Raw genomic sequence first — 17,843 nt, 5'->3', positions numbered from 1 at the left:
ACTTCGGTCTTAAGCGAACGAAAAGGACAAAAGACGTGTTGAATTTTTCAAATATTGAACGTGTTTGTCATTCGCTGACATTCGCAATCAGATCGGTTTTTATAGGACCATTTTTCTTCATTATCCGACGCTGGAAGACCAAGATTTAACTAATTTTCGACACCCGAGGTGCTTGCACGTCGATCATGTCCATTCAAAGCACGCCAAATTATGCTTCTGGAAGCTTTCTGATTTTTCCTGAACGCAGATTCCGGTTCGCTCAGAGTTAATTATTACGCGTATATATTCAAATATCATATTCTCCGAAACGTAGAATACTAATCAAATTTGATTATAGCTGAAACACGCGCGCTTCTGAAACACCATTTTTATGTCTTAACGCTACATTTTGGACATCGGTGTTTTTCTTCTCTTTTTTTTTAGCATAGCTTCCTAATCTACTTTTACACCGCTCATCTTAAAGTTCAAATTTTCGTACGCTTATATTTCCGCATAAATTTGAATGGTTTCTATCTGGGTTTCTATTTACTGTTTCATTATGAATAACGTTTAACGCAAATCAGAGCAATTAGAGCTAAAAGAGAGCTTTAAGATTATTTTGAACATGTTTCTGGTTGCATATTTACGCGTGTTTTGTTGTTGATGTTGTTGTTGTTGTTATTGGTGTAGGACCGTTTCTCGAAGAGCAGGACGGAGAGCGAAAGATAGAGAGAGTAATGTTTGGGTGAAAGTATTTATTGCGGTACGGGATATGCCGGGGTTCGATCAAAAATTCAAGACATCGTGCAGAATGGCACAAAAACGGCGGTTATAATTGAAGCCATCAAATGGCACTGATCAGTTATAAAGCTGACAACTTCTTCGATTTCCATCTCGTAACTTGCTTATACCAGAAGTACAGTAGCGTATGCCGTAGTAGCGGAAATGTAGTGAAATATAATATTCTTTTAATGAAGAACGCATACAAATGCAATTTTTCAAATATTTGATGCTGAATTGGGACAATATATAGATAATTGATGTTTATTCAGTCTCTTGTGAATCATCGTGTAAAAATTGATATGTACTTTTTTACCAGAACGGTAGATCTAAAGAAGGCAGCTACCACCGATCGTTGAATGAATAACATTTTTACTGACGGGGACAACTAATTAGACTGATGTAGCCAAAGTGTGTGTATGTGAAAAAAGCGGACTCGATAAAATACACAAGCAACGTTTCATTATTAATTATGAAATGATTTATTGAGTCATCATTTAAATAGTTGGAAAACTTGCGATGGGGTCTAAAACCGTGATTGCTTTGGATTACTGAACCGTTCTAATGATCGCCGGAAGCGGCAATTTGAATGTAAATCACGAAAATATTGAATCTTCAATGTACCAAGTATAGCGGCCGATTTGAACGATATTACGAGAAACGCGGGCTGTACAAGCTGTCGTCGGTGTTCAAACACCGTGATAACATTGTAAAAAACAACAATTGTACGGCCCTGTCGAGTCGACACCGACGTGGATGCTAGGTAATACGGGATGAGAAGATTCTCCTGCCGAAGAGGAGGCTCGCGGAGGAGAGAGAGAAAGAGCGAGAGGAGAGGGGCACGAGGATGAGAACGGAGAAAAGAGAGGCGCGGAGAGGCAGGTAGGGAGGCACGAGGTAAAGCAGGGAGCACCGTCTGTTCACGTGTAAGAAATAACTAATAAGATAAACAAGTATGTACGTATATACATACGTACCTACGCACTTACACACGTAAGTATGCACGAGAGCTGGAGAAAAGCCCGCGGGCAAATTCCCGACTACGAGTATTACATACGTATGGAATTCCATGTCGCGTATATGCATGCGTGTATTCGGCATATTTGAACGAACGTTTCGTACATATGCGAGAAATCGACGTAACTGCTCTGCACGGTGCTGCACGTTCGCCTTGCCTTGGGGTGATCGTTATTAAATCTTGATTAACGATACTCGGAGTCACCGATTTTCCTCAGCGGCAGCGCGCCTGCTTGCGCACAAAAACGGTGCCGCAAAGTCTGCGCCATCCAACAATTCCCAACTCGCATGTCTCTTGTAATAAATTTCTCGCTCTTCGAACGGCCGCACCAGACTGCTTGCCTCTGCCGCAGCCCGACAACGGCGACGATGCACGTATAGTACGTACGTACACGTAACACCATACCAATGGTCATAACTCGGACCGGTTATACTTGACCCATCCGTTTGCTGGACCAACTCCTACCGAAATCAAGTCTTGACTCTCGTTCACGGCGATCTAGGCCCTCCTTTACCGCATTCTTTTCTCCGTGATTAATATTGGTTTTCTTATTGTAGCTGATGGGAAGCAAAGAATTCTTGTCCCATACCTCTTACTCGTATGTCTTCGTTGTCTTCCATTAGAGATGTCCTATCATCGTTCGAACAAATGCCAGGAAATATAATATTCGGCGTAGATAAGAATCGGTGAAACATTTCAACATTTTCCATAATTCCCGCGCTTTTCTTTTATTAATCTAGTTACATTGCATAAACTTCTTTACATACTATAAAAGAAAATGGAAAATAAATGGGCTGGTCACAATGCCAGATGACAAAAATTTCGGAATAGTTTCACAAAAAATCCAAGATATTTTTTTACTAAAAACAAGAAGAAACTTGAATTATTCGATTAGAACACTGTTTATCGTTTTCACTTTTTGTAAGTAGAAAATTTGTTTGGGTCAAGAAATATTTTCATACAAACACAACTTGGTTTACCTATATGTATAATTTAATGAAAATAGTTTTTTTTTGCAATCGCAAACATTGTACAAGTTATACAATGAATCAACTTTAACATACTCCAGCTTCTTAATTTATAGTTAGAGAAGAACAAAGAATATGGCGATAGTTAACGAAAGTTTATACCACTTACGCTAGTTTTATTCAAAATGAAATTGATTTGAATTATCGGTTTGTCATTTGTCAAGTGCATATGATAACTGTAGTCTAGTTTGTTTATTACACAATACAAGATTGTCATCAATTCAAATTCTTCAGCTAGACACAACGTTCATTTCACATACTTTTCCATAAACTTTCGATGGAATTCACTTCTTAACGAGTCATTTATGAACACATCCCGCTTTTTCTCAGGTTCTGAGCGTGCACAATTCTTGAATACCACATCATCGTCCCACCTCCTTCTCACTTTCATGTCTGTACGGCCAGGCTGAGCTGAATAATTGAGAAGTGGGTTACCGGAAAGGATGTTTTCCATGCGTATTCGCTCCTCCTCTTGTCTCTTTTCTATTTCCTGGTAAAAAAAAATAACAATTTATAAATCAACAAATCAGTGATCGCAGGGAGAGAGAATTTATCTGTATCCAGATGCGTTACTTTTTTGGCTTGATCGGCGGCACGTTCTTTCTTTATGCGCTGAAGTTCAGCAAGTAATGCGACTGTGTCATCCTCATCGCTGTCAGAATCGGAATCGTCTTCGTCCAATGGATCGTCGGCATCCAAACTAGCTGCTGGTACTTGATCGATTTTCTGTCTTTTCGCTGCGACAGCCGAACCATCACGATTTGCAGGTTCAATCATGCGACGGTTCGACGCCTTCTCTTTTTCCCGCTCACGTTCATCCAACTCTTTGCGGAAATCACGGCTTCTCAACTCATCTGTTGTTCCCTGTCCGTACTCTCTGTGAAAACAATTTTTAGGTTACGTGAACTTTCTGGTTATGACGTGGTATATTGAAAAAGCACACGAGGACAGAGATAAGACACGCGAAAATGGTATCTTTGCACTTGTACTGTTACCTGTATTTCAATTTCGTGTGAGACGGCAGATCCCTGCTCGAGTATTGTTTAGAAATTGCGCTCAAATCCTTCTCTCCGCGTCCCTGACCTCCGCGCGCTGGCTCGAACGTCGGCCTCGCAGCTGTAGTCATTTTGAAACCAGAGTATAACGAGCCTGCGAATCCCTCGGGACGATGATAAAAACTACTTTAAAACACTACTCAGATTCTAGTTTACACTTGACTATTTTTTCGCATACGCTATTGACGTATGTACTTGCTGTGACGGGAGCAGTAAATTTTGGTTTGGATTTTGTGCCATGAACTATGGAAAACGACTAATGTAACACAGAGGCGGTAGTCAACAACCACCGTCTCCGCTACCTGCACTCGTGTGAAGTTGGCGCTGGTCAATTTGTCAGATATTACCATGGAGCATATACTACTGGAGATAGCTTCGCGTGTACAGAAAGTGTGGCGAAGGAGTGAGATAGAGCAGTTATGCCATGTACAGCCTGTCTCTCTCGCTCTACAACCTGGTTGGCCGATACGTTTCCTCTTAACCGAAATTCGAATTTTAAATTTATTTCTAGGTGACTGGTTGGACGGATCCCAAAAACTTTTTATATCCGAACTCCGTAAATGGCGCATGTTCAGAAAACATGAAAATTTATTTTGAGTCTCGAAATCGAAATTTTTTTTTCCGGACGCAAAATCGCTTGCTTTTATAAAAATTTCGTCCTCGCTATCGGACAGTTCGTCGTATTTCCTTCAGAAATCATGCAAAAAATTTCTCAGAACATCACGGGGCTGGATTTTGGAGGGGGGTGGCCACCTTATCGTGGTCACCCAAAATACTTAGTAGTAGTCTTTTTCTTACTCCCTTTACAGTAAGTTTAATTGTGAATTTATCATACCTATGTTGACCGTGTCTTCAACTACTTGGTTTTACAAGTATCTCTGGTGTGTATGTGCATGTATATACGCAAACATATCTATAAGATATGTGATCAATGAACCAATGAATCGATAAAGAATATATCCCATGGTGAAATCATTGATAATGCATTTATTTAATTTTTATCGATAGACGGAAAAGGAAAGTGTTTTTGTTCATCCGGTGGACACAGATCGTATCTCGATTGTTTCTTCGTAAAATAAATGAATAAACAATCTTGTTCAGTAACGTTCACTGACAACTTACAGTGGTAACGTTCCGATACACGGATATACACCTCACCTATGCATTCACACGTTTATCTCGTCCGTACGGGAATGTGAATATAAACCATATGACACCGTTGTGACTGCTTGTAAACAAATGTCGTGACAAGGCAAGCAAAGGTGAAAAAATCAAACAATTTGGATGTCACGTGTCAAGTTGAGCGTACGCTATTGGCTAAAAGTTCTCGATTCAAACATTAAAATCCGTTGCCCGTTCAACACGAAACCGAAGCCAGTTGAGCACGAGTGATCAAGAGAAGCGGTGTTGGGTGTACTGCGTGCCTTATAACTGTGATTTTAGATGATTTCTAAGTGTTATAACTTTACCGGACTGTGGCTCGAATTACCCGGAACAATAGAAATGTCTAAACATGACAAAAACAACTTTACTCCCAATGTGATCTACGATGAAAATATGTACGGGAAGGAGCTACATAAAGGGTCGTTTCTTTGGGAAGGTGAGTCTCGATGAATATTAATCAACGTTTCTCTCTGCTCTCATATCTCTTGCATCCTTTGCAAGACGAAAAATAATTTAATCATCGATCGCCGACTTCGAAGGCGAAGTAAAAAATGGGTAGATCCTGAAGCCATTTTAAGTTATTGGGGATCAGTGGATTGAAGGCGAATTGATCAACCCAGGTTTTGAACAACCACTCTTGGCTGTTATTTGACATAAGATTGACAGAAATTCTCATTAATTCTTTCGAACAGTATTGCGGGATAACCGATTTATCGTCATTTTTTTTATAAACTGATCGTTCTTTCGTATTACACGTCAATTTAAATCTTGTGTTCATGCTTTCTTTGTTCCATAGAGCTAATTACACTACGTTTTGTACGTACCGTCAATGGTCCTGATTCGGCATTTAGCAATGTCAAATTTTCGAACTCAGTTGAGAGGTCATATGTCACCATAAAGTATGTTGTTGATTTTCTGATGTGCCCAGAAATAGACGCTCTAAGAAATTGATGTTATTGCCGGTGGATTAAGCCCCACAAAAGGTGACTTATCATACAGCTCTCAGTCCAGCGCCGCGCTTTTACACGTGTGTGTGTGTGTGTGTGTGTGAAGAAGGCATTCACATAAATTTTGTTTTTTTTTTGGAAAATCAAAAAATGTGGTATCTATAATAAACTTGAGAATGGTTCTCTTTGCGCATGTGTCATGGTTTCGCTGTCACGAGCGTAACAGAAATTGGTGTGAAAATGAAAATGCTAAATGTTTGTATACGTGTAATTATTTTTTTTTCGATTTTGAAACAAATCAAGTCTTCAAATGTTAAGGCTCATTTTGATAAACCAATATTGCGACAAATATTCTTCTACTAATCTAATATTACCGAAAAATATTACTCGCCAATAAAATAACGGCCATATAGGGGGGATAGACAGAGTAGAAATGCATTTTACGAATATCTGAATGATATTTTATGGATAACTAGGTACGTATACGAAAATGCATATATTACGTAATTTTTCACAAAAATATTAGATTTTTCACTTAAATAACTAGTTAATTGAGTAAAATAAAACATTGCATGTAATATACTGCTTTATAAAAACGAGCCTTCTGAAATTGATTTTATAAAATCGTTGTTCAATTTACATCACTTTGAAAAACTTCCACGAAATCAATAAGAACCTTGAATATTCGAAATTTGTTAACGGATTACGAAATTGCAATAATTTTTACTGTAAATTAGCGATGCTTAGTAATCTCACAAAGGCTAATTAAACAGTATCAAAGATTGAGGCGCACTCGAGGCGAGTTAGTACACAACGCATGTAATTAAACCGTGGTTTTCAGGAAAAACAAGTATCGGAGAAACTTTGTATCTTGATGTCCAGCGGTATCAGAATTCAAAATTCTCGTGTATGCACGGTTATTTTTTTCAAAACTCCCGTATATTCGTATATAATGATTTCTACGGTGTTAGTGTGTTATGATGATATGATCAACATTCGACGGTGTGTAGAACTGATGAATTCAGGTAGAGTCAAAAATATAGAAAAATCAGAAAATAAAATATTCACAATATCGAATTTTTCAAATACGCGAAAATGTATTTCATAGAATTTCAAAATGTAGGAAGCCGAAGTACAAAAAAGTCAAAACGAAAGGTAAAGTATAGAAAATCAGAATACAGAACCGTCAGAATACGGATGTATTCTTATTCGTTGTGATAACTTTACAGTACAGCTCTCTATACTGTAACCTTCCTACATTTTGACTTTGCTTTGTGTCAACTTTCTATGTATTTTGAAAATTCTAAAACTGCAGTGATATTCCGAAGAAATATTCATTTTTAACACTTCGTTTTTCACCGAGTGAATATGGAAACGGCAATTTCGTTGCGAATTTCCGGCTGCTTTGGGAAATTCTCGTATTTTCAAGAGCCCTTCAAAATTCTCGTATAATTCCTGGTTTTCCAGGAATTTCAAACCAGGAATTTCAGGCTGCCCTATACTCTGATTTTGTGCGGCACTCCAAATTACATAACTTCAGAAATTCTGGCGAAATCTGGACATTCCTAACAAGTTGACATCTGGAGCATTGAATGTATAACACACGCTCTTCTTCTGGAAATACCGCCTTTCGAAACATCAAGCCTCAGGGAAACATGCTAGGATAAAGCAAGCGCAATACTAAACTCGAGCTTTTATGAGCAAAATTGTACAGAATGTGCGGTGCTATGATAATAATATGAAACACATGCTTGACGGCTTGGCTTGCAAAATCTTGATGTTTGTGTCGTAACATGCCAACATGTTTTAAAGGCTTCCCACTAAACGGCTCGGTGTTAACAAACTGATCAAAGATGCATTCTTCACATTTAGTATGAAAAATTTATTTTCCGAGGTTAAAATCCATAAGTTAGAAGTATAAACGACTGTTTCGTATAGAGTTGATCAATTTCTTAAGTATGATTGATACCGTGTGCAAATATCCGTGTATAATATTAATATACAATGTGTTTGTGTTCATTGATCAATGCTTTTATTGCTGTCTACCGTTATTAAACACACATTGTAGATTAATGTGTACGATACTAGATGTGTTTTTTTTTTTCCAATACCTTAGATGAGATGACAAATCCAGGTGCACAACCGTTAGTTTGGATCAGTAAATGGGTGGACTACTGATGAAGGAGTTGGTGTGATGTACACCTACAGAATATAGCTAATGATGGTTGCGAATCATAAGAAATATTCTGTCGTCGTAAATCATACCAAATGTCAGTCAAGAAGGTGAAGCTGTTGAACTATTTCCAACGATACCTGAATGAACAGCAAATGAAAGCTGGCGGATCGGTGGCTGTTAAGTAAAGCGATCGCGTATAGTCAATGAATATCCATCTATACGTTGCCTTTTTCTCTCCTGTAGGATGGCTTAAAGATGACTTTACGATACGCAGGTAACTGGACGTTGTCTTTAAATTGTGAGGTATTAGATGCGCGTTTTTTATATTTACATAGAACAATTTTCAAGCTCACAAGACAATTAAATCATACATATTAATTTGTAGTTAATGATGAACGGAACAATATTATGTCTTGTCTAAATATAAAATTCATTATCTTTTCATACTTCATCACAACATAAAGCTGTTATACCTTTAAACATATAAAATATTCATCACTTTTTAATAATTCAATCTGTAAGCAATATCAATAATTAAAACTTATTATTAACATAAAGGTGAAGGAAGACAGGCGAGGACAGGCAAGGAAAGCAATACAAGCGGGGAGGTATACTTGTATAAGGCTAGGATTTCATGTGCAGCAAAAAGCATCAGCAGCAGCAGGAATTCATTGAAAATTTTGATGCTTGAAGTTCATTTATCCAAAGAGCAGAGCGACAAACGCAAGACATTTAATTAATGAGCAGCGCTGCTGTTGCGTCAAATCATTAGACAGATGTTACTAAGATCTAGTAAGTTACTAGACTGCTTTTAGCCTTCCGTGTGTTTCCCCCGCCAAGTCACCGATTAGAGTGAGAGATCGGTCTCCTGCTGTTCCCTTTTCTTTCTAATCAGGGCTTCAGTTCGGTGCACGGACCGCGCAGCATATCTCTTATATAAGTCTATGGTTTATTGAAGCTAAAGCATAAGACCACACAAGAACGACATGGCTCCCGTTGACAGTTCCCCGGCTAGTAACATGGCTGGTTTTGAGTTAATATGTTCATTGAAATCGAACGATTTAATACCCGTGCATAAATATAAATCGTCAAACACTGGACTCACCATTGTTATAGCGGAGGTGGACGGCCCCGTCGTCAACGGATACTTTTGTCTCGGTAAATACAAGTCATCAAACAACCTAACCCTACTTATGTTCAGCCATTATGGCCATCATTTGCTCCTCCGTTCGCCAATCAACGTTGGTGGATATAACAATTAGTTAACCGGGCTGTGGACGAGAATTAAAAATGCACGAAATGTACGGTTTGGTCGAAAATTTGTTGAATCAAAAACATGATAGAACAAACTTCCAAAAAGTCTAACTGAAGCTTATTAACATGTATTCAACTGTAAAAGTCCCTCTGATAGGGAAAGTACTGTTAAAGTATTAAATTTGAACCGTGAAAGACCTGATCACGCACATCAAGGGAATCACTTTATTTTACTCTTCTTTTATTGAAAAATTCGTATAGTTTTATGATTCTTAAAAAAAGAAAATAGCCTAACTTATTTACCAATAAATCTGATGATAATAGTTTGAGACTGACTTTATTATAAGTTAGAGATAATGAACTATTGATTTGGCATGAGAATACATTATTGTCATCCAAATTTTACTTGAACTATTTCTGAGGAATCATTCGTAAATCAAATGAGTTATTCTTCATTGGAATCCGACAAATAAGACGAATTATTTTCGCAAAGCTATTTTTCAATTTAATTTCTCCAATGTTAATAATGGTGATTATAACGTGTTCTCAGTTGACATTCTGTATTTTAAAGCCTTTTCTAATATCACAGGACCTTTTCTCTGATAAGCTCCAGTTACACCTTTCAAACATTTATTTTCTCAAATTTTTGTTCAAATACTTGTTTTACCCACCTATATGTCTCATATATCTCAAACATTGCGTCACATCCCTGAACAGATAACACGATCATCTGCTTCAATTTATTCAGAATCCATGTTCTATCAACTGGCACTACCCTTTTTTGCAGCCACTGAGGCCTACGACGATGACGGTCTCCCTCACACCTTGGAGCACCTGATTTTTTTAGGGAGTGAAAAATATCCTTACAAAGGTGTTCTAGACTTGTTAGCTAACAGATGTTTAGCATCAGGTACAAACGCATGGACGGATACCGACCATACTTGTTACACCATGACGACAGCTGGGAGCGAAGGATTTCTCTCACTGATGCCCATATTTCTTGAGCACATTCTGTATCCGACTTTAACGGTAAAACTTAACAGTAGTTTCAATCAGCATCACAAATATCACATCATATACTAACATTAAGTAAGCTATGCTACAATCGTGTGCAGAGTATTGGTTTCATTCTTATTGAATTCAACAATATTCCACCATATTCGTATTTCGTATCGTTAAATTTCATACCAAAGTGTACAGGGAACCTAAAAATTTATAGTATTAATTGTATTGAGTGAATTCAACCTTGGCGTCATGATCAGTTTGATCTCAGGAATAACTCAGCGATATATAGTAGTCTACTGATAGAGTTTGATGGAAACTCGAGAGTTCCAATCATATGCTCTATTAATTAATATAATGACGTCCAAAATTTTTGTCATAAATCATCATCAGGATTCTGGATTTATAACTGAAGTTCATCATGTAACTGGAGAAGGGGAAGACGCGGGTGTAGTCTATTGCGAAATGCAGGGAGGAGAAAATAGTGGAGAATCTTTGGTCCACAATGCTTTAACAAGAGCTATCTATCCGGGACGTTGTGGATATAAATCAGAAACTGGAGGTATTCACTTATGCACTTGAAATCATCTGAAACTAGATTTAGAATTTATTCCAGATGCTTGCTTGTTGCTAACACAAAACTTTTTCTTCACTAATTGTGATCAATTTAACCAGGTATGATGAAAAACTTGCGAGAAAGTACAAACAATGATAAAGTAAGAAAGTATCATAAGGAGTTTTACAGGCCGGAAAATTTGACCGTTATTATAACTGGGCAAGTGAAACATGCCGACGTTTTTAAAGCTGTGCAACCACTTGAACGAAAGATAATATCAAAGGTGACTGGATTCTCTTTAATATCTAAGCATGAAACAGAAATTGATATCTTTATCATTTAAGTCAAATGGAAAGTTGACAATTGACTTTTACATAAATTCAGACTGTACATATATATGGTTATATCGCTTCTCTTTGATAATTCAGGGAGACAGAGGGCCATATGTAAGGCCTTGGCAAAGCCCAGTTCCGCCATTAACAGAGAGTATTGATTTGGATATACATTATCCTTGCGACGACGAGGATAACGGACTGATAAACATAGGTTGGCGTGGTCCGTCAGCAGTTACAGAGCTATACCAATTAACAGGGTGTTCGATACTGCTTAAATATTTGACCGACAACTCAGTCAGTCCTTTACAGCGAGAGTTTGTTGAAATAAATGATCCTTATGCGAGTAAAGTCGCATATTCTCTTGCCGAAAATTCAGAGGCCATGTTGTACTTGATATTTGAAAATGTACCAAAGGCGAAGATACCGATGGTAAAGGATCACCTAGTTAAAACGCTGAAAGATATAGCCGATGGAGAAAATGGTATTGATATGAAAAGATTGAACACAGTCATTCAAAGACACATATTAGAAACTTTGAGTAACTTGGAAAACAGTCCACATGATTCGGTAGCATTCATGGTAATTGGCGATATTCTTTATGGCCAGACTAAAGAAGATGTGAGTAAAATAATTTAATATTTTCATAATCAGTTGCCACTGCTGAGAAGATATTTTTTTATATGATACTTATGTTTTAAACACACTAGCTGGACCACAGATTGAACCAAGTAGAGGATTTGAAGAAGCTTGGTAAGGAACCAGCTTCATATTGGCATAATATTTTAAAGAAATACTTTATCGATGGACCTATGGTAGTTGTGAGAGGATTTCCTAGCCAGGAGAGGCAACGGGAGATAGGTAAAAGCGAACGGCAAAGAGTAGAGAAGCAAGTAGACGCACTGGGAGCAGAGGGTCTTAAGAAAAAAGCACAAGAACTACAGGAAGCAATGATTTTGAATGAGGTTTGAGAATCTGTGAACAGATTTTTGGCTATCATAAGTACTCCCAATGCATTTTCTGGTTTTAATCTGGTCATTGAAAATTGTTTATTTTACTATCATAGAGACCGATTCCTGATGAGATGTTAACATGTGTCCCAATACCCAGCACAGATTCTATAAACTTTCACCCTATTAAGAGTTTCACATCGGATATAGCTGAGCAGCATCCCAAATTGAATTTGAACAATTTGCCATTGTTCACGTATTTAGATCATGTCAATACAAACTTTGTCTATGTAAGTAAACGATATAGAAGCCTTTTTCTGAACACGTCCACATTAGCCATGTAGGATGTAATAAATAATTCACTTTGTTCACTCAAGATGTCCGTTATTATGGACTCAGCTGGTATACCACAGGAGTTGAGGCCCTATCTTCCGCTTCTTCTCGAAGCAATATTGGAAAGCCCTGTCAAAAGAGGTGACACGTTGATACCGTATGAACAAGTTGTTGCCGAACTTGAAGCGGACACTGTAGCAACTAGCATTGGAATAGGATTCGATGGAACATCTAGGTTTTCATGCGGAGCTTACAGTCACAGTGTGAACTTCATGTTACAAGTATGAGATTCGTGTTGTCAAAATTCGGAATAATGATAACAGGATATTAGTTACAGAAACAGATTCATTGTTGTTTGGTATTTATGTAATCTAGCTTGAGCCGACTAAATATGAGAAAGGAATACAGTGGATCAGGGAACTTCTTTACGAGACTGAACTCACTCCTGAGAGACTAAGAATCATTGCTGCTAAAATAGTCAACGAAGTTGCTCAGGTTAAAAGAAAGGGAAATAAAGTCGTGGGCGATCTTATGAAAGGTCTTATATACAGTAAGGGTAAGTAGATGGGTGTTTCAACTTCCTTACAGTGACTACTATCAATAGTATCAAGAAGTTATTTACTAACGAAATAAATGAATTAATTGTCGTAATGGTCGGACCTGAAATATAATAAAAGATTATGATTATGTCTTTAGATGCATATAATTTATAAAATTTTATTTTATTACAGACAGCAATCACTTTTCATCTAGCATGTTGAGGCAGCATAAATTTTTGACTGAAATAATTGAACGTTTGAACAATAGTGCGACCCAAGATGAAGTATTGAAAGAGATTGAATCTGTTAGGAAAATGTTAACTACGTCTGAGAACATGGTCTTTCATATGGCGGTAAATGTTGATAAGTTGGCTGGTCAAATTTCCAACATTTACCAACCTTGGGAAGTACTATTACCTCAAGGAAACAACCCTAACAAATCGAAGTGAGTAAAGTACAATAGAACCTCGATTATCCGAACTCTGTTCACCGATCAATGGATTATGTTATTCAAATTAAAGTTTAATATTTTGGAATGAATAAATAGTAAACACGCTGTTAGAAGAAACGATATCAGAGAAGGTCTATTCACAGTCTTGCGTTAAAATTAATGATATATAACTTGACTTCACACATAAAGGCAGTTATAATGAAACGTATCGTGTCTTAAAGTAACATATCATGTGTGTTAAAAAAACATAAAACTATGTGCATTATGTTAATATTTTTTATCATGCAGGACCGTTTTATCTACCGTTACTGTTTCATTATCCATATTAGCCAATGCGAACTAGGCCCAGTCTCAATTGATTCAAATAATCAAGGTTCTATTGTATGAATTTTGTCAGACTTCCCAGCGTAAAAACTTGAGCAATCAACGTTTAGATTGTTTTCCGGTATGGTAAACTCCATCATTTTTTAAAAATGTTTTACAGATTACATGTTACACAGGATTGGGCGCTGATGATTCCGCCAGCTGATGAACCAGCTAACAGCTGTGTTACAGGTCTCGGGTGTATTGAGTCAGCATTTTTCTGTCAATGTAGTCCTTGTATAAAAGATTTCCTCAGTCCTGATTTAGTGCCGTTACTTGTATTTCTACAATATCTAACACAACTCGAGGTAATAAGTTCAGCAGACTTAAAACTGGCTTATATTTTACAAAGAATGTACAGCCTTATGGAGAACGAGGGATATTTTGATATGAAAAGATAAAAACTTGTTCGATTTAATTTATATGTACAGGGTCCAATGTGGAGACAGATCAGAGGTCAGGGCTTATCTTACGGATACAGTGTTCTCCCTCACCTAAACGAGGGCTTTTTGTACTTGACGTTTTACAGAGCAACGAACATCCTGGCTGCTTACAAGGAGGCTAAAACCATAATGGTAAAAAACTTCTGAATATGCATAAATGTACATATGCTGGGCGCAATTTTTACTTCATTTTATATTTTTGATTCAGGAAAGTCATTTCGAGGGTGGGAAATGGGAACAGGCTCTGTTCGAATCAGCTAAGTCCTCTTTGATATTCGAAGTAATTGAGAGACATAAAAGTGTCGGTGATGTGGTAGCTCAGTCACTTTTTTCTTACCTAAAAAATGTTCCTCACGACTATGACAGACGCATGGTTCAACACATATCGGCAGTAACTATTGAGGATATAAATCGTGTCGGACCTAAATATGTAAAACAATTATTCGACCCCAAGGAATGCAAAACAACTATAGTTTGTCATCCCTCAAAGGCGACCGAAGTCGCTGAGGGTTTTGGAGAGTGAGTAGAACCGTAATATATGCGCACAAAATAAAATTGATTTTTTATCATATCTTCTGTATATGTTTTATTTCAGGCTAGGCCATAATTTGAAAGTATACAATTCGTTGGAAGAAAGTTATCTAAATGTTTGGTAAATCGTTAATCATGTTTAAAAATGTATTATCTTTCCGCTTTGCGATGGCAACTAAAAGGATGAGTGACTGAAAAAAGAAGAGTTTTAATATACATTGCTACTATTAAAAAGGAAGCATACCGTCGTTGCAAAAAAAAAATTTACAAAATAACTACACTGTACGCGTTGATGATTGACTATGGACATTTGCTTTGATGTAATATTTTTTATATTCACTAAACTTTCTATTCATTGTTTTACTTTTCTTTTCATTTATCGTATTCATGCATTATTATTATTATTATTATTACTGGGAAATTGAAGATTGAAAAAAGAAAAAATAATCTATAAAAATGATCGCACTGCATTTTAAACTATTACATTACACGACAGATAACAATAATGTATGAATATTGTGTCCTTAAATGAATTGCTCTTTACACATTTGCATTAATTATGTGACTCGGTTATCTTTTAATCTGTGTACACGTTCATAAATGTTAAATATATTTAAATATTAAGTATAAAGTTCAATAATAAATCAATTGGCACACCATTTTCGGGTTACTTTCAAGCAAAGAAACGGAAAACCTAATGATCGTCACAAAAAATTTCGCCAGTTTTTCTACGAAATATGATTCGACGAGATTAGGAATGGAAAAAAAGTATTTAAACCAATATTTTCACGTTATCTTGTCAGCAATCTCTTCTGGATTACGAATACCGGATATTCTAATCGAATGTAAGTTCCTAACCTCGCAACACAGCTTCGTAGTCATAAATATACTACGAAGCTAGACGCAGAAATATTTCATAGATAGTGAAATGGCAACTACTAACGAACAGCGTCTCGAATTCGAATTCATGGAGAAGAAATCAAATCTGATGAGCATGGTACGTCAAATAAGCCTCAACTCCTTTTTTAATATGACACAATGTTACAGATATTTTCCAAGCTATGGAAAAGCTATAAATGTATCGACGGATACTTTATCATCGGAATTTTGCAGACACATTAAGACTGAGAAATAAAAAAAAAGAAAAAAAACAACGTCAAAATTTGGATTAGTCTAATCATTAAAGACTAATTGCTGATAGCGTTCCATTTTAAAGAAGTTTAGTCGTCAATTGAATGAGCAGCAAATGATATACCAAATATACGATAAGCAATTATAGTCAATTCTTTTATTTGATTCGCAGGCATACGAATTGTCGGTAATTGGAAACACCCAGGTTTTAGTTTTTGTGCATCACGATGGGGGGAAGTCCGCATGTTTTTGCACGATAGATTTCCAACCTGTTGTTACCAGTGACTCTGGAAAGCAATTAATTCAATCATGCCTCGATAATAACAAATTTACGTTATCGGAAAATGAGGGCTATACGATTGTGAATAATATTTCAAACGGAACTAACTCGTCGTAAGTTTTCGATTCGATCGTCGGGTCAATACTGCATAATTTGTAATAATGTTCATTAACCCTTTTCACTTTTGGTGACGGTTACGCACATTACAAAATTCTGAGTTAAAATTAACCGTCAATTGTAATAACGATAAGACTTAATTGAGATATCTAATGTAAAGGTATTGAATTTATAATACACGTGGATTTCAATCCAGAACTAAAAGTGAAAGGCATCGTAAAGAATATGTTAATGCCGTGATATTTATAGTCATTAAATGGATATATTACGTACAGGATATGTCAGGGCTATTATTCTTCGCAAAAATTTGCGACCAATACGTTTTTTACTTTTGATAGGGAATGTGTTGTTTGCGAATTACAGCCGTTTGAAATACAGCCGCTGATGGCTCGCAAACGACAAATGTCCAATGACAAATAACAAATGTGCAAATTTTCACGAGGAATATACTATAGAGGCCTATGGAGGTGTAGGTCTGAGTCACCCTATATTGTAGCGACTTATTTTCCCGATTTGATCATTACATCGAAATTGTTATAGAACACCAAATAGAGAAGAAGCTAATCCAGAATTTACGGAAAAGAAATCCCAATTACTGAGCGAGGTACGGAAAAAATTTCTGCAAAATTCTTGTCTCACTTACTCGGGAAAAGCGTAATAATAGCTAATGATAGAAGATTGAAGATTATAAAATTTATTTATTCATTTAAACGGCCAATTACGCATTCCTATATTTATTCTTATTTCTTGCAAATTCGCAGGATACGACAAATAATATAAAACAACCTTTTTTATGGTATGAATTGTAGGTTGAGGAGGTATCGGCTATCTGTAACACGCATGGTTTGGCACTCATAATGAATTACGATACCGGAGAATTGACGAGTTTTTTTACCAAAAGTTTTGAACCCGTAGCCGCAAGTGAAGCTGGAAAAAAATTACTCAAACTGTGTATAAAGGAAAAGAATTAGGAGTCAACGTGATTCGAAAAAAAAATTTCAAGAAAAAGAAGAAGACCGTCAACAGACGAGATTTGTGAAAAGTATATTAAAAAAATAATACATCATATTTGGAGATTATTGCCAAGCACGCCTTGACGTCCTATACATGTATACGCGCAAAAATATATAATTACGACATGCGCGATACATTTGATTAAGTGAAGACTGTAAATTAGAATATTCGAAAATACGATGTAAACTGAAATGTGAAAGGTTCCCGACCGAAGCTTCGCGATCTATAATTTCGTATACTATTTATCCACAGTGTACAATACTGTCTAATAAATTGAGCTGAATAGGTATACGTGTATAAAAAAGAAAACAAAAGATGAAAAAAAATATATATATATCCGGTTCCTGAAAAGTTTTACATTTGTCAAAAATCTGTCATAAGCTTGGTTTCGTTAACCGCG

At 36.6% G+C, this 17,843-nt stretch overlaps 3 protein-coding genes across 5 annotated transcripts; 2 read left to right on the top strand and 1 right to left on the bottom strand.

Moving 5' to 3' along the window:
- Window positions 1–2,982: 2,982 nt before the first annotated feature.
- LOC124299093 (protein CWC15 homolog) lies at window positions 2,983–4,155 on the bottom strand. Its single transcript, XM_046752025.1, has 3 exons — window positions 3,801–4,155; window positions 3,379–3,682; window positions 2,983–3,295 (listed from the first exon to the last, which is right to left on the bottom strand). Exons 1-3 carry the CDS (start codon window positions 3,929–3,931, stop codon window positions 3,053–3,055), a joined length of 678 nt encoding a protein of 225 aa, XP_046607981.1. The 5' UTR covers window positions 3,932–4,155; the 3' UTR covers window positions 2,983–3,052.
- Window positions 4,156–8,908: 4,753 nt separating this feature from the next.
- Window positions 8,909–15,264, top strand: LOC124299086 (uncharacterized protein C05D11.1-like). Of its 3 annotated transcripts, none has more exons than XM_046752007.1 (14): window positions 8,909–8,939; window positions 10,189–10,430; window positions 10,797–10,965; window positions 11,079–11,242; window positions 11,388–11,912; window positions 12,002–12,256; window positions 12,358–12,531; window positions 12,619–12,855; window positions 12,950–13,130; window positions 13,306–13,558; window positions 14,049–14,235; window positions 14,359–14,502; window positions 14,579–14,889; window positions 14,966–15,264. In XM_046752007.1, the coding sequence occupies exons 1-14, from the start codon at window positions 8,924–8,926 to the stop codon at window positions 15,024–15,026; spliced, it is 2,919 nt and encodes a 972-aa protein (XP_046607963.1). In that variant the 5' UTR covers window positions 8,909–8,923; the 3' UTR covers window positions 15,027–15,264. The 3 variants fall into 3 exon arrangements, with proteins under 3 accessions (XP_046607963.1, XP_046607962.1, XP_046607964.1); XM_046752006.1 differs by lacking the exon at window positions 8,909–8,939 and adding an exon at window positions 9,085–9,305; XM_046752008.1 differs by lacking the exon at window positions 8,909–8,939 and adding an exon at window positions 9,433–9,448.
- A 152-nt stretch (window positions 15,265–15,416) lies between these two features.
- On the top strand, window positions 15,417–17,779 carry LOC124299094 (serum response factor homolog). Its single transcript, XM_046752026.1, has 4 exons — window positions 15,417–15,898; window positions 16,205–16,425; window positions 16,970–17,033; window positions 17,239–17,779. Exons 1-4 carry the CDS (start codon window positions 15,830–15,832, stop codon window positions 17,398–17,400), a joined length of 516 nt encoding a protein of 171 aa, XP_046607982.1. The 5' UTR covers window positions 15,417–15,829; the 3' UTR covers window positions 17,401–17,779.
- Window positions 17,780–17,843: the final 64 nt, after the last annotated feature.

This window comes from Neodiprion virginianus, chromosome 2 (genome assembly GCF_021901495.1).
Source record: "Neodiprion virginianus isolate iyNeoVirg1 chromosome 2, iyNeoVirg1.1, whole genome shotgun sequence".
NCBI lineage: Eukaryota > Metazoa > Arthropoda > Insecta > Hymenoptera > Diprionidae > Neodiprion > Neodiprion virginianus.
This window is presented reverse-complemented; position numbering and strand designations above follow the sequence as displayed.